Raw genomic sequence first — 14,592 nt, forward strand, 5'->3', positions numbered from 1 at the left:
AGAAGTCCTTAAAGCTGTTGACCTTAGAGGAGAAGCGTTAGAGGTGGAGAGGATTACAGCAGTGGAAGCAAACACTTGTTCTTGTGAATTCTTGTGAACTATATTTAGGCTCTAAATCCAAGCATAATTAAATAGGGCTAATGAGACAGAGGGGCTTATCTTCATTTGGCATATAATTGGTGCCACTGATTTCCTCATTCATTTTTCCTGGCTTTAAAGCCGTCTTGTTCCAGTTAGGCTTGAGGATCAAAGTTACCCTGCAGAGAGAAAGTACGTGGAGGCTTAAAGGCAGCTGGAGCCTTCCAGGGGCTGTAGCGCGGCAGCTCGGGTGGACAAGGGGCAGCAAAGCCAGTGGCGTGGTGTAGCCAACACACCAGCCGTGTAGCCGCCCCCCCCCCCAAAGAGTCTTTTTATGGAGCGCTGCAGGGAGGGAAGGGTCTGGAAGAGCAGGCAGCCACTTACCGCCGGGCACCTGCAGACTTGGGTTTTGGTGGGCGACAGGCAAAGTTGCTGAGTTGCTGGCTGCGCCCTGGCACGGAGCTTTTCCACAAGGACAAAGTGTGTCAAAAAGGGAGGATGCAGGCAAGGGGAGGCGGCTCTTCCTTGCCACATTTACTAGATTCTCTAGTAGCTGCTGACATCGTCCCTATACTGTGCAACATCAGATTGCACTGCTGTAGCGTTACAGCTTTATAAGGTAGTTGAGTGCAGGGGGGGAGGGGGAAAAAAAAAAAAAAAAGGTCCTGTTAGGGACTCAGCTGAGCTGAATGACGTTTTCTTTTTGGTCGTCGTGCCTCGCAGGTTGGGCCTCAGCCCGGGCCCAGCGCCCTCCGCTCTCGCACGTTGGGCCGCAGAGTCACCCGCGCCCTCCCCGGGTCCTGCAGGCGCCATCTTGTGGCCTCGGGCGGCGCAACGGCCAGGTGGGTGTCTGACGGGAGCGATGAGAAAAACGGCTGGAAAAACGGCCTGTGCTGGTGCCGAGCGCCGCTCGGGAAGCCCCGCCGGGGCAGCACGCGCCGTGGGGTGGTTACAGAGCCGCAAGGCTCCGCAGGGCGCTGGCCTCGTGGCCGCGCTGCGCAGCCCTCCCGCAGCTCCAGCCGAGGTGCCCGTGGCTGCTGCTCATCCCCTCCTGCTCGCCAAGGAGACCCCGAGCTCTGAGCTGGCAGCCGAGTTGCTCATGGCTGAAACAACTGCTGCTCCTCGGTGACAAGCACGGCTACGAGGCCAGAATGGCGCCCTGCCCTGGCACCCTCGTCCTGCGTTTTTTAGGGGCGACGGCATAGAGACACACAGGTGTGTGAATGCGATACATCAAGTCAAGACATGAGATGCGCCTGAGAGAAACAAGGCACCAGCAAGAGTACGGTAAGGCACCACACAACTGAAAAGCAGGACTTGGGCTCCCCCCCCGCCCTCCCCCCTTTTTTTTCTGGTAGGGGCTTCCATGGTTATGTTTTAGCCTAGTTTGCGCACGCGATGCTGCACCAAGCCTCAAGTCATGCAGGTCGGCTGAGGGCTGCAGCCACCGCTTTCCTGTTCCTCCAGAGGCAGGACACATAGAGCTGCCTTAGGGCCCATTCGACGGCGCAGAACGCCACGCTAACGTTGTGTTTTCTCCCCCTAAAAGCGCACGCAGAGCAGCTGCCAGAGCCGGAGCATTTTTCACGGACAGCCCAAGGCCACCCCGGCCCTCGCGGGTGCCGCGGCCACCTCCCTCGCTGCCTGCACGGGAGGAGCTGCCTGGGCTGCTGCCCCCAGCAGTGCCGGCCACACGGCCATGGAAGGACATCAGCGAGACCCTCCCTGGTCACAGCAGGCAAGTTACTGGGAGGTTCCAGGCAAGGACAGGCCAAAAGAGGCTGTGACGGCTCTTAGCGTGTGAACACATGCCCAAAGGCAGCCCTTGCACACAGCAAAGAAGAAACAGCTTAATTCCTACTCCAAATTCTAACAGGGAAGTGTGCAATACAGAGATGTGTCAAAAACCCTTTCTAAGCACAGCAAACTCCCTACATACTGAGGGCAGCAGGACTGCAGCCTTGAAGCAGTTGAAAAAAAACTGCACCATGTGGAGTTCAGGCTCTGTCCTTGACACAGGCATTACAAGAGAGGCCTAAGATGTAGGGAGCAAGTGTGATTTAAGGGGCTGGAGGCCTGACAACCAGCTGAGCATTAGAGATGGGTCGGGACAGCAGGCGCGGGGCCGGGCTGACTTAGGCATTAACTCTCTGGGGAACTGGAGCAAGGAAAGGCGACTGCTCTTGCAAACGCTGCTCAGAGCACACGGTGGTATCAAAAGATACCCGCAGCGTCTCTGCCCATAGCACCAACATAATCTTTACCTGAACGCCCACCGGGTGCAGGGCCACGATTAGCAGGTGAGGCTAATTCTGCTTTATGAGGGAGACAGCTGCACTTCAGCAAGGGGAGGAGCAACCTGTATCTAGCCTTTCCCTCCTGAACATCAACTTAAAAAGGGGAGGAAAAATAAATTAGAAAAAGCAGGCACCATATACAGGCCTCTCCATGACCCATTGCTGCACCAGGCCTTAACTGCTGCTCCTGGCCTGTGTGAGGCTGGCACTGCTCTGCACCCAAGAAGGCTGAATTGAATACAGTTAAGTGAGAGATTAGGCACTAAAGAAATGTGCTATTTAGTCACACAAAGGGTAAAATTCCAAGAATTTATTGCTGTATGTATGCTTTATCCATTAATTTGCCTTACATTAGTCACGAAGTGCCAAAGTGTGTGCTACATTTAACATTTCCTCTGTTCTTTTCCAAATGCCATTTTACAGTGGGTGAGTGAAGCAGCACAGCAGCAGTCACAAAACATGGCTTGAGGATCTCTCAGGAGCTTAAAAAATAAAGATGGGTGTACAAGCCAAAGAAAGATGTCAGTTAACAGGTGACTCAGCATCTTTAATAGCTTTAGGTGGACGTTTTGCAAAGTTAAAATTTACAACTCAGACTGAACCTTTTCATCCCCGCTGCAGTAACAAGATACTTGTGAAGAACAAGACCCACAGGCTGTCCATGTCACACCAAGACCTGCCTCACTTCCATCAGAAGTAAAGGTGGGTAATTTTAAGCAAGTAAAGGCATAACAGACTAAAGCTGTCAGCCTGTATTAAAAACATAAACCTCCAAGTTTGGCAGTGGAATTCTATTTACCACTTCCACTTTTTGTAATTTTTTTTTTGTTAAGTACAAGTACTCTTTCTCCCCTCCCACCACGTACACTTTATAAATCCCCTTTATTTTTATTATACCTCCATATTATTTACAGGACTCCTAGAGATTAAGTACAAACTAGTATGAAATTAATGATAGTTTGCTCTTCAAATATGTATCCCATCACTAAATAAATACCAAGCCAATCCAACAACAGAGGCATCTGGAGTTATGATTCCAAAGCTTGTGTATCTGTGATCCCAGATGCTTTCTCGTTAGCTGTAGTGGATTCACTTGATCTGTCAGCAGCAGCCGGGGCAGCGCTATCCAAGGCGAGCGTGGGGGGCTGGTCCACATTTACAGCAGTGCCCGCGTCAACGGAAAAGCTTCCGGCTTGGGTGATGGTGGGAAGCAAATCTGCAGGCACCGTGGATCCCTCTGTGACCAGAGGGAGCAGAGGAACACACTTGGGTGGCATGGAAAGAGGTGTTATTCCCATCAGATTCAGAGGTGGCAAGGAAGGAAGGGAAGGCAAACCTGGAAAAGGTGAGAAAAAAAATAATTTAAAAAAAGCAGTGAGACATTGCAGGCCCCACACAGGTACAGAGGGATTCCATGTTTATTTTTTCCCTCTAATCTCCTATTTACTGGGGAGGAAAGTGCCTTTTAAACTCAGGGTAAGCACAATATACCTGCTGATGCAGCAGGAGAGTGTCCAAGCCTGATACGTTTTTGGATTTCAGAACTGAACAAGCTGAATAAAGTCAAGTCTGCCTCCTTGTATGTACATGCTCCCCTCTCCAGAGGGCTGTCTAACATGTTGACTAATTATTTTTGGCATTCATTTAAATTGCCAGAGACAAGAAGTTAACAAGAATTTTATTCCACGTAAGCTTCCAATTTTATTTTTTGCTTGCTCCATGTGCATCTTCAGCAGTTTTGTTTTATTCACTACCACAAATCCAGTATTAGTTGGTACTTTTGGCATTCAATTAGGGTGCTTCGACCTCCTTTGCTAGCAAACACCTCATTTTCTTCTCCCCATAAAATTATATACTTTCATTTTTAGCACTGGACAATCTCTTAGATCATAACTCAGGTAACATAAGGTGAACCAACTAAACCCAGGCATAGGCTTAGCATTAGATCATCCTGAAAAATATTCCTTGTCTAACCAGGCTGGACACTACTGCCAACTTGGGTTTATCCTGCTTGGGAGCCCCAGAGGCAGCACCACGTCGGGGCCAGGGATCAGCCCGGGGCGGCCCCTACCAGGCTGGATGATTTCCGGCAGTTCTGCCCCGGGAACGATGTGCGGGGCAGGTAAGTTGAGCTTGGACAGGTCAGGCAGGTTGGGAAGCCCGGCTGGCAACGGCATCAGACCTTAGAGGGGAACAGAAACGGTACAAATGAAGGACTTGTCAAACTTGCTGTTTCAAATGCTTGAGATGTTATTGACTATTTGGAGTTTACAGATGAAAATGCAAATTAATCTGAGGCTGAAGATTCAAGTTAGTTACACAAGGAAAACAGTTGCCTACTGATGGAAGTCAGGGTTGGAAAATACCTAATCCCAAACTTTTATATTCCTCTGAGGAAAGTGAAATTGTGCTTCAAAAAATGAAGTTTGGAATTCAAAGCTTGGCTTTTACCAGAGGTGGCTACTGCACTGTAGCGCTGTGCCAGCAGCCTCCTGCTCTGAACAGCGACAGAGCTTAACAGGATAAAACAGGTAGGAAGAAAGACACATTAAAGAGAAAAGACTAATAGTAGTATTTCTGATACTACATTTATAAAAATATATGAAAAAGACAAGACTTAATATTTATATATAAATATATTATTATATATTAATATAAATATATGAAAAGACAAGTAACTTTCCTCATTAGGAAAAACTGAATATGCAACAAAAACACAGAACAATAACAACACACTCCTATCAATGTGGAACATTTTTTCTCCCCTGCTTTGCTCATCTTAGGAGAGCTACATTTCTGGGACAGTGGCTTTCTTCTTGCTTTGTGTTTAGTTCAGGGAAAACTACTTCTGAAGTAAGTCAATGAGCAATAAGAGGGAGACAAAGTCTTACACTTGAATACAAAAGAAGTCTTTTACTTAACCTGTGAATTAGCCAAAAATCTACTCGTCCATTCTCAAAGTTGTAAAGGTTGTACAAAGATTTTGAGCATGAAATGCCTAAGATGTTATTAAAGTTATTAAAAAAAAGCAAAAGAAGAGGCATCCATTTCTCTCTGAAGTCTTTTGGTTTTGTCTTGTTTTAGAGGAGTTTTAAGAATTTTGACCTACTCACCTGGTAATGTCGTTGCTGGGTTGACTGGTGGCACAGAAGCAAGGGATGGGCTGACCTGAGGTGGTAGTAATGGAACTGTTGGAACCCCTGGGGGAGCAGGGAGAAAAAAACCACCGTTCATTTCATACCTGTAGCACTTCAGTTCCCTTCCTCAAGGGAGGGGAAATAAATAAATACTAGCTTACAGGAGAATTAATATTTGTCTTAAGCAATTAACTGTAAAATGATGATGAAGAGGAGGAGTAGCTGCTTGGAATTATTCTGTGTGCAAGCAGGGCACACCACTGTACTCTAAATCTTAGTCTTTGGGAAAAGTTCTGGGAAGAAGTTTACTTTACAACCACCACTTCCTATTCAGTTGACAGGAACATTTATGAATTCAGAAGGGCCAAAAGGCGCACGCGCTTCCCAAGTGACTGCCTTCCATACTGACCTGTACTGAGCCCGGGACTGACGGTAGTGGAGGGTGAACTAATGGACAGCCCCGAAAGACTCTGTTCAAGTCCTGCTGAACCAGGGGGTAACGTGGGTGAGGGATTAACTGATGACAGCTGGACCTTAATTAAGGGTCAAAAAATAAATTACACCATTAGGGATTTTGCTCCCACTGAACCAATAAACACAGAACAACCACAAACAGCCCACTGCACCAAGGCAAAGACCAGGCTACAGGGTACCTCTGTGAAGCCGTCCTTGAGGGGAGTGAGCGTCGCACTAGGCAGCTGTCCTGGGAGAGAAATTTTCTTTCCTTCTTCAAAGGGCCGTGTAGGTATCCTATGTAAATAGCCATAGCCAATGCCACAGCCTAGGCTTTAAAATACAAACATTTAGAAGTCAGTGAAACTACTTAATTAGTGTGGATTTCACAGCAAGCAATGCATAAATGACTTGAGATATTCTGTTTAACTGCACTGTGCAGAAAAAGATAAATATTGCTTCATTTTCTATAAATAAATAACAGTAGATAACTGGAAGGAAATTCTGTAGCTGTTAGCAGTTATCATGTAGCAAAACCAAACCAAACTCTGTGTTATTTGGGCCTAGCAGCTAGGCTCAGGATCAGCCTGGCCTGTAATTTGCAGTCCTGTCTTCCAGCTACTGTGCTGTACTTTCAGGATACATCCCAGGAAAAGCTGCCTAAAGGCCAATGCACACTGTGCATTTTTTGAACTAGTTTAGTTACTTAAGAAACATCCCCAAACACCTCCACTCCATAAGTAACTGCATCTGAATTCCAAGTACCTACTTTGCCATTTAACTACCTTTTTCTGTCTTTATAGAGAACTTAACCAGCAGCTTTTCAGCTAGTACTGGAAGCAGGCACCTTTTCCCCTCCCTAGATAATGCATCGTTTCCTTACCTGCCTTCTCCACCCCAGGCTGAGTTGGGAGTAATCACCACTTCTCGACAGTTATCTGTGTCTGTGTTGTACACATACAGTTTTAATGGCTTCGCTTCATGTGTTTCAATAAGGGAGAAGAGATCTTCAGACTGCAAGAAGACAACAGCGCGTGAGGGCCTTTCCCTGCTCCCGGGGACGTGTTCCTGGCACTAGCTGCCCGCGCCGGCGGCAGGGAACTGCTCGGTGCCTGTTGCAGGGCTGCCGCCTTACCGTAAGGACAACTTTAACACTGCGTTCTGCTAACAACTCGGGAGACACATGGCACAACCCACATGTCTTATTTGAAATTTTAATATTAAGTACAAAAATAAGAGTTCCTATCTGATTACATCAAGATATTTAAGGATTTTAATTCCAGAACTTCATTTAAGCTCAATGAAAGGGCACCAAGCCCAAGCTCCTTCCTTTCTGCACTAAGTTGCTTTCATTAGCCCCAAACAGAAGCAGAATTTGGAATCTTTCCAGCTGCCCAGGTACTGCTTTTTAGTTTAACTATTTCAAAAATCTTACTTAAATTACCTCATTCATGACAGTATCTGCTCCAATGATATAGTCACTGTGAGGTCTAAGTCCAGCTAACGCAGCAGGAGAGTTTGGTTCCACCTCCTAGTTGGAAGAGAGCAAGTCACCGGCGTTACACGACTGGCTGGGTAAGCGAGCAGCCGCACACACCTCTCAGGCCTCGACTCACACGTACTAGTTTCATTAAAAACCTGACCAGTTTGTATGACAGTCACTGAGATAGTGAAATGGTGGCTAAAGGACAGTCTCTTTAGCTACTGTTGCAGGAATTCTGAATATGGTGCAACACCAGCAATTTTAAAGATTTGAAAACATACTCACAGGCCTACAGCTCTATTTTAAAATTCTTTCTGAAAACAAAGTCAGAATACAGACCAATTTGACCTCAAATTACTCTTCCACAAAAAACACTGTGAGAGTAAAGCAACACATCGTGCTCCAAGAAAATCATCTGGAAGTCGGTACGTACCAAGACGTGCCAGACGTTCTCGTTGGCCCCGTCAAAGCTGCAGAAGCGAATGCTCACGCCCAGCAGGCCCTGCCCGCCCCACATGTTGCTGGGGGTCACTGACGTTTCTCTCAGCTCCAGGGTTTTGCTGCTGTACACCAGCATCTTTACAGGTTTTTCGACATTCGCTTTCAGCAGGTCCTTGAGTGTGTCATTGTCTTTATTCTGCAAGTATTCCAACAAAAGCTCAGTTTAGTGCTTAAACAGTAAACACACAGTTTCAGAGCACCACTCTTGTGTTTCAGAGCTCCCATAAACATTGTGCATTACCAGAATACACACGCACAGTTATTACACAGTAAGCTTCAGGTCCCTTAGCAATTCTGTGATACAACTAGAGTGCTCTGAATTTCACAGCAACAAGTCTTCCTTCCCAAATATAAAAATGCAAATAACCTGTGACACGATGTACAGGAACCTGACATTAAACATAGAGGTATTTGCCATTCATAAACTGAGTACCTACAACAAAGTTCACATCCACAGCAGTAAACATTCCTTATAGCCAAGTAGTTAATGGCAGGGTTAATGTACTGACACACAAACTCACCAGAGAAACTTGGTTTTTGGTACTTAGAACACAGACTAACAGTACCACACAGAACTACAAAATGAGCAGCCAACAGTGAGGACAGGCGCAGCGGAGTCCAGGGAGCGGCCAGCGGAGCGGAGTACAGAGAAGCGGAGCATGGGATGGGGACGGGGCCTCCTCCCCAGGCGGAGGCGGCACCGGGGCCCCCGCTCCGTGCGCTGCCCAGACGCGTCTGCTCTGGGCTGCCTTTCACCAGAGCGCTGCACTCACACACGTTGCCCTGATTTAGCTCAACAATTCTAACGCAGCGGTGCCTTGTGTCATTTAGGCATCCACCTGTTCCAAAGGTAATCCAAATCCTTAAGTAATTATTATTAAAATGCAAGCAAACTGATTTGGAAGAGCAGCTTTAAAAATATTTCTTGTATAGTAACAAAGTACAGAAAGAGGGCTTCAGTCAAACCCCAGCACCTCCAGCTCAAGAGGACAAAAGATGAGCTAGACTACAGTACATTTCTTGCGGGCCATAATATGCTGACAATTACTTTCAAAATATATCTCTCAAAATGAGTTGCTGATGCTATTGACTTTAAGTGCTTGTACCTTGCTGGAGACACAAAAAGAAAGGACTCTCACCACAAACACAGCGCTCATATACTCTCCAATGCTTGCAAGTCTGCGTTCAAAGCCTGGGTAAATATTAACTCACCATCACATATTACAAACACTGGGCAACAAGATAAATACTTTTAACTGAAACCTTCCTTTCAGAAGCTTCATCTCCTGCAGCAATAGCAGCAGGTCATAAACAGCAGGAGAAGAAACGGAGGTTTGAGGTTTCCAGGCTAATCTGACTTACAGTGACAAACTCTCTGCTTTGTCTTGAGTCAAAATTCCAGACCTGCAAGAACTGAGCCAGATAAAATACTTCTCTGTACCTGGCTCTCTCTTGGGCAGGGCAGAAGAAACTATGAACAAGCTAAGGGGAGTGCAACTGGCTCTTGTTCTTCCACTTGACCAACCCCAGCGCCAAATGGTCTTTCCAAGTGACTGTGGGGCCTACTCCATATGCCTCCAAAGGCCCAAACCTCGGGGACAGCGGGTGTCTCCTCAGTGGAGCCAAGCCCAGACCAGCAGAGCCTCAGCTCCTCACGCTCCCAAGAGCTCCGCCAGGTTTCCAGCTCTCTCTGCTCCTTCCAGGCAGCCGGTGTCAACTGAAACAAGCACAGGAGCATCCGCACAGCCCTGCGGACACAGCCAAGGGGAAGCAGCACAGGCAGCCGGAGGAGGATCAGCAGGCAGGATCTGTTACACAGAGCATGGCTCTGCATCCTTATTCTTCACCTTGAGTTTTGACAGAAGTGTAACTATGGGGTGTAAGAAATGGGTTTCTGATGCAGTTTGGCTTTTCTGGTTTAGACCAAGGATAAATATTTTATTTACATTTTAATAAAATAAATGCACTAGTTTATCTTTAGAATAGTTTCTCAACACATTGCTTATATGCAGTCAGCACTAAAAGAGCACCCCGCTTACCAATCTGGAACCGTTGATAGAGACGATAAAATCAAAGAAGGGCTCCAACCCCGCTCTGTGTCCTGGCGAGTTCTCTTGTACCTATCAGAAAGTTAAACAAGGGTTTAGTAAAGGTGACCAGTGCCAATTTTTACATTAGAAGTACATTCCTGCCTCGGCAAAACTGTAGTTCTAGAAGCTCCTGTTGTTGTAGATGTGATTTCTAACATTGAAGGTAATACTGTGGACTGAATCCTCTCCCTTAAAACAGGCTGTGAGGGTGTAAGATACTAAATGAATGGTAGTGCTTTAAAAAAAAAGGTGAGTAATGAAATAACAGTTGCTTCTCACTGGGACAAGCACTGCTTCAACGGCTGCAACAGATAACAAATACATATCTACGCTTTAAGGAGATTATAGTAAAACCACAAGCTTAATGAATTCTGAAAAAGCTGGTCAAAAAGCAAAATCTTTCCATAACGGTGCCAACACCGGACCTTGCTTTTTGCCTTCCTCTTATCAGAGGACACAGTCACATCTCTGTAAGCGCTCGCTGTCACCTCACCTCCTGCTGAGGCTGAGAACAGGCGGGCCCTGTACAGGCTCCGACTCGTCACCACTCCAGAAGCTGCAGGACCAGCCCCATGCAGCTCTGCAGCCAAAGCCACTCAAAGAGCCCAACCACTCCACTAGGACAGGGCCTAAGCACTGGATATTCGCTGCCCCTAGAAGCTTTGAGTCTGCTCTTAATTCCAGAGGAACTCGGAGCTATTTTGCCAGTATTGGTTTTTTTGCTATTCTATGTATTGCCAACAGTAACCCCAATGTAAGTTCAATCAGTCTTTCCCAACAGCCTCAAGGGTAAAGGGCAGAGCTTCCCTTACTTTTCAGATGTTACTGAAAACATTTCCTTTACCCACTTGCCCACTGCCTTTTTCTTTTTCATGTTATATTCACCTTCCAAAAGGTCTACAATTTAATCCTTTACATTGTGGACTATTTTAGTCTGCCATAACTGATACAAAACAGGTATTTTGTGCAATGTCCATCCAATTCTGCAGAAATTGACTTTTCTTGATACGACTTATCTAGAACAAAATATTCTAACATGCAGAATAGTAGCCCTGACGACTACAAAACCTTCCTCTCAATCTGTTTATCTGCTTAACATATTCACAACATCAGAACCTAGGAAAAAACCCAGATTATGTGAGGGTAGTTCTCTGTAAGGAATGCCAGAAGTCTCAAATACCAGTGTCACATATTCCAAACATTCCCTAGAGGATAACCTGGAATCAGTAATTCTGGAGTCACATGCACTGACTGGCAGCAAAGTTTTGTAGAGAAGCAAGAAGCTCCGACATGAACATTGGCCCAGTCAATAGTCAGCAGTGTAGACAACAATAAGAGCACAGAAGCTCCCATTTGTCCCTTCTAACAAGAACCTGAGGCATGTCTATAGAAGTTGTCTCTAAGCTGTTTTCCTGTTCTGTGGAAATATTTTTCTGTAGCAATAATGATATAAATATTCTCCCCCTATATTAAGCATTAACTGCTCTCAGCCTACCCAGAGCTCTCAGTCACTCGAAGCAACCTGCAGCCCAGCTGACCAACCCCAAAGTAACTGCCTCCATGCTGCCAGCGCAACACGCTGGCACAGCACACCCCTAGCCAAGAGGGCCCGCGGGGGCAGTAACAGGGAGAGGATGAAGTGGGGCTCGTGCCGCCCCCAACCCCAGCTGGGTGCGAACACGGCACGCGGCTGTACCCAGGGTCATGCAGCACCACATACCCAAGCACCAACAGTGCAGAGCTGCACCCAGAGCAGAGTCTGTGGGCAGAAGCTTTAGCTTATGAAGAGAGTCAAAGAGCCCAACAGTTACCAGATGGATAACTTTAGCCAAATGTAGACAGTACTTGCTTGCCACCTATGTTAGGCTTTCTTTCCATTAAATAAGTGGTTTTACCAGAGCAGAATTAAGGAACTCCATTTTCCTGTGGTCGTGCTCCCTAACTGCTTCCTCTGGCTGGCATGTCCTCAGAGGGGGCTTCTCCAGGACCTGGCAGAGGGGGAGCTCGAGCTCTTTGCTGCTTTCCCTCCATTCAGGAAGGTAACGTGAAAATACCTACGAGTCTCTCCCATAACAACCACCACTGCCACAAAGGGGGAACTTTGTGTTTTTAACGAACATGGCAAACACTTTACACCTAAGTGAAGCTGCCAAGCAGTTTCTGAAGTTATTACAATAATTATAAACACAAAACACTTCCTGGCAAACCTTACTGCATCAAGAATGAGCAGAACTGATACATTTATTCAGATACCATAACAGATTGCTAAACATGGATATTCCTCATGGCCTTGAAACTATGAAAGGACAGACTTGAGCTGCAGAAGCATCTATGAGTATCCATTGATCCTCCTCTGGTTCCAAGTGAACCACTTCCAAAATAACCCTCCATTCCTCACACAGGAGATCGCACCCTGAACACCAGGAGCCGACAGTGACCCGTGTCAGTAAGGCAGCCTTCTAAAGCTAACAAGAGCACTTATGATATGAGTTACATATGCTCAGCATCCCTCACCATCACACCCACCGACTCCAGACATGCACAGACCTGGTGCTCTACATACAATTCTCACAGTGTGTCCAAAAGCACTGAAGTGATTGTAAGAGCTTCCAAGTTCTAAGCAATTTGTTGGAAGAAGTTTCTTGCACACTGAATGCCCTCCCCAAAGCACAGACACGTGCACACCTGCCCCACGCTACCCACCTGCAGGCAGGCAGGCAAGTGAGCTGCACCTGAGAATAATGAAGCCCAGGGGTGCATGAATGTGTAAGACTTTTGCCAATATAAGCACAGAGCTGCAAGCTTGTTGTTGCTACAGTTCCTCATGCTGGGGTGCACAGGTTTGGTCACAAAAAGTTTCATGGTTCCCTAGTTTGCCTAGGCCCAGCTTCACCAATAAAGAAAAGGGTTTGTGCTTGCCAGCTCCAGAAGTGGCAAGTCCATTCAGGCAAGTCCATTCAGTATGGAATGTCTCCTCCTCACAGGAATGATGTGCTCGCCCTGCACGCTAACGACACCAACACCTCGCAGCTCTTGTGATGCCATCCCGCCTCCAGCCAGCTAACTGCACAGCTCTGTCTCCGTGCAGGGCCAAACACAATGCAGCTCTCCCAGGAGCATGGCAATAAAGGAAAACTGGGAAGCTTTGGAAACACAAGGGCAAGGACACAAAATCCTTGTTATTAATGACCGAAATAAAACTCCTAATTATCCATATATAATTTCTAGGTGTTGCAAGCAATCTGTCTTTGTGCAGCTTTTCCTTATTTCCCACCAAAAAAAGTGGTCTGTAGCTTGCCTTTGTAATCGAGTAAGGGTTGAGCAACAACCACGTAACCCAACCGCTCACTCGCGGTGAGGATAAGCGTGGCCATCCTGCTTAGGCAAGGGCCAGACACGGCACCGGGGCCACGGGCCGCCGGTGCCTAAATGCACCCGTGCTCTGGCTCCGGTGGCACGAACGCTGCAGGGGGACAGGCCGACCGGCCCTAGCAGAGTGGCCGCTGCCCACGCAGGCCCTGCCCAGCGGCCGGGCACAGGCTGTAGCTGGGGCTTCCAAGGGGCAGCTCGCAGGACCCCTCACCGCACACACGAACCTCTGGCTTGCTGCCAAACGCAGCTGCTCCGCTGTGAAACACTGCCACACTGCTACCCTGAAGAGGGTAGACAGACTTTCCAGAATAAGGTTTGGGGAAATCTCCAGTTTTGAGCATGATGCACTAAGGTAAAACAAACACGCACACACACAAAACAGAATCAGAGAGTGTATTTTAATACAGTGGGCTCAAAACTGCAGCGGTTCAGAAGAACCTTTGCAAACTAAAATTTCTGTTTGAGATGCCAGGCAGAGGGCCAGAACAGAACAACGGCATCAGCTCTCTGGTCTCGTCTGCTATCATAACTATATTGCTTCCTTAAGAACCTTTCTAACCACCGAGAAACTGCAAATCAAGCAGCTCCTGTCTTCAGAATTCCTGATGCAAAATGTTTCAAGTCCATTAATTTCAATTGTTCTTCTGAGATGAACAATAAGGCATCTGTATCTTTAAAGACATAGTCTTTGGCTAAATATTTTATAAACCCATGAATCACAGTGCCACCACTACCTTAACTAGCTATCAGCATACAATCTAAGTATCGAATAAAACTGCATTTTTATTTAAACATCCTCTTGCAAATTATTTACTCATTGTTAATGGGCATTTACTGAACTTGCAATTACCATCTTTGGGGACAATACAGACAAGTTCTACATACCATGACTCACATTTTTCTCTACAGTTTGCCAAGGCAGAGTTACCAAGCTCACCCAGACGCACCACAAGCAGGTGAACTCCTGCCTACACTGGTACTTACTCAAGGCCCATCCCTCATCCTAGCCAGGATGCACAAGCCCCAAGAATACTGAGCCTCCCAGCTCTGCCCTTTGTATACAGAAAAACACCCCACCCTCCGTATTTGCCCTCACATTACTAGCTAGCATCTCTGTACCACATTAATTCACCATCAACTTTGCTGGCAATGCCCAGTACACAATAACTGGGTGAAGTGTA

At 46.8% G+C, this 14,592-nt stretch overlaps 1 protein-coding gene across 1 annotated transcript; it reads right to left on the reverse strand.

Moving 5' to 3' along the window:
* Nucleotides 1-2,680: 2,680 nt before the first annotated feature.
* On the reverse strand, nt 2,681-10,064 carry GORASP2 (golgi reassembly stacking protein 2). Its single transcript, XM_026045612.1, has 9 exons — nt 9,989-10,064; nt 7,882-8,085; nt 7,410-7,496; nt 6,849-6,979; nt 6,166-6,298; nt 5,922-6,045; nt 5,489-5,575; nt 4,447-4,557; nt 2,681-3,711 (listed from the first exon to the last, which is right to left on the reverse strand). Exons 2-9 carry the CDS (start codon nt 8,023-8,025, stop codon nt 3,404-3,406), a joined length of 1,125 nt encoding a protein of 374 aa, XP_025901397.1. The 5' UTR covers nt 8,026-8,085; nt 9,989-10,064; the 3' UTR covers nt 2,681-3,403.
* Between the last annotated feature and the right edge of the window lie 4,528 nt (nt 10,065-14,592).

The sequence above is a fragment of the Nothoprocta perdicaria genome, unplaced genomic scaffold, assembly GCF_003342845.1.
Source record: "Nothoprocta perdicaria isolate Ctin4 unplaced genomic scaffold, notPer1 scaffold_0, whole genome shotgun sequence".
In the NCBI taxonomy this organism is placed as follows: domain Eukaryota; kingdom Metazoa; phylum Chordata; class Aves; order Tinamiformes; family Tinamidae; genus Nothoprocta; species Nothoprocta perdicaria.

Excerpts from the sequence above, each read along its gene's own strand:
- GORASP2 (XM_026045612.1), bottom strand. The coding sequence starts at position 8,025 with ATGCTGGTGTACAGCAGCAAAACCCTGGAGCTGAGAGAAACGTCAGTG. Across the intron at positions 6,299-6,848 it reads GCCTGGGGTGGAGAAGGCAG|CCTAGGCTGTGGCATTGGCT; the intron begins GTAAGGAAACGA and ends TGTATTTTAAAG. Across the intron at positions 5,576-5,921 it reads CAGTCCCGGGCTCAGTACAG|GGGTTCCAACAGTTCCATTA; the intron begins GTCAGTATGGAA and ends CTGCTCCCCCAG.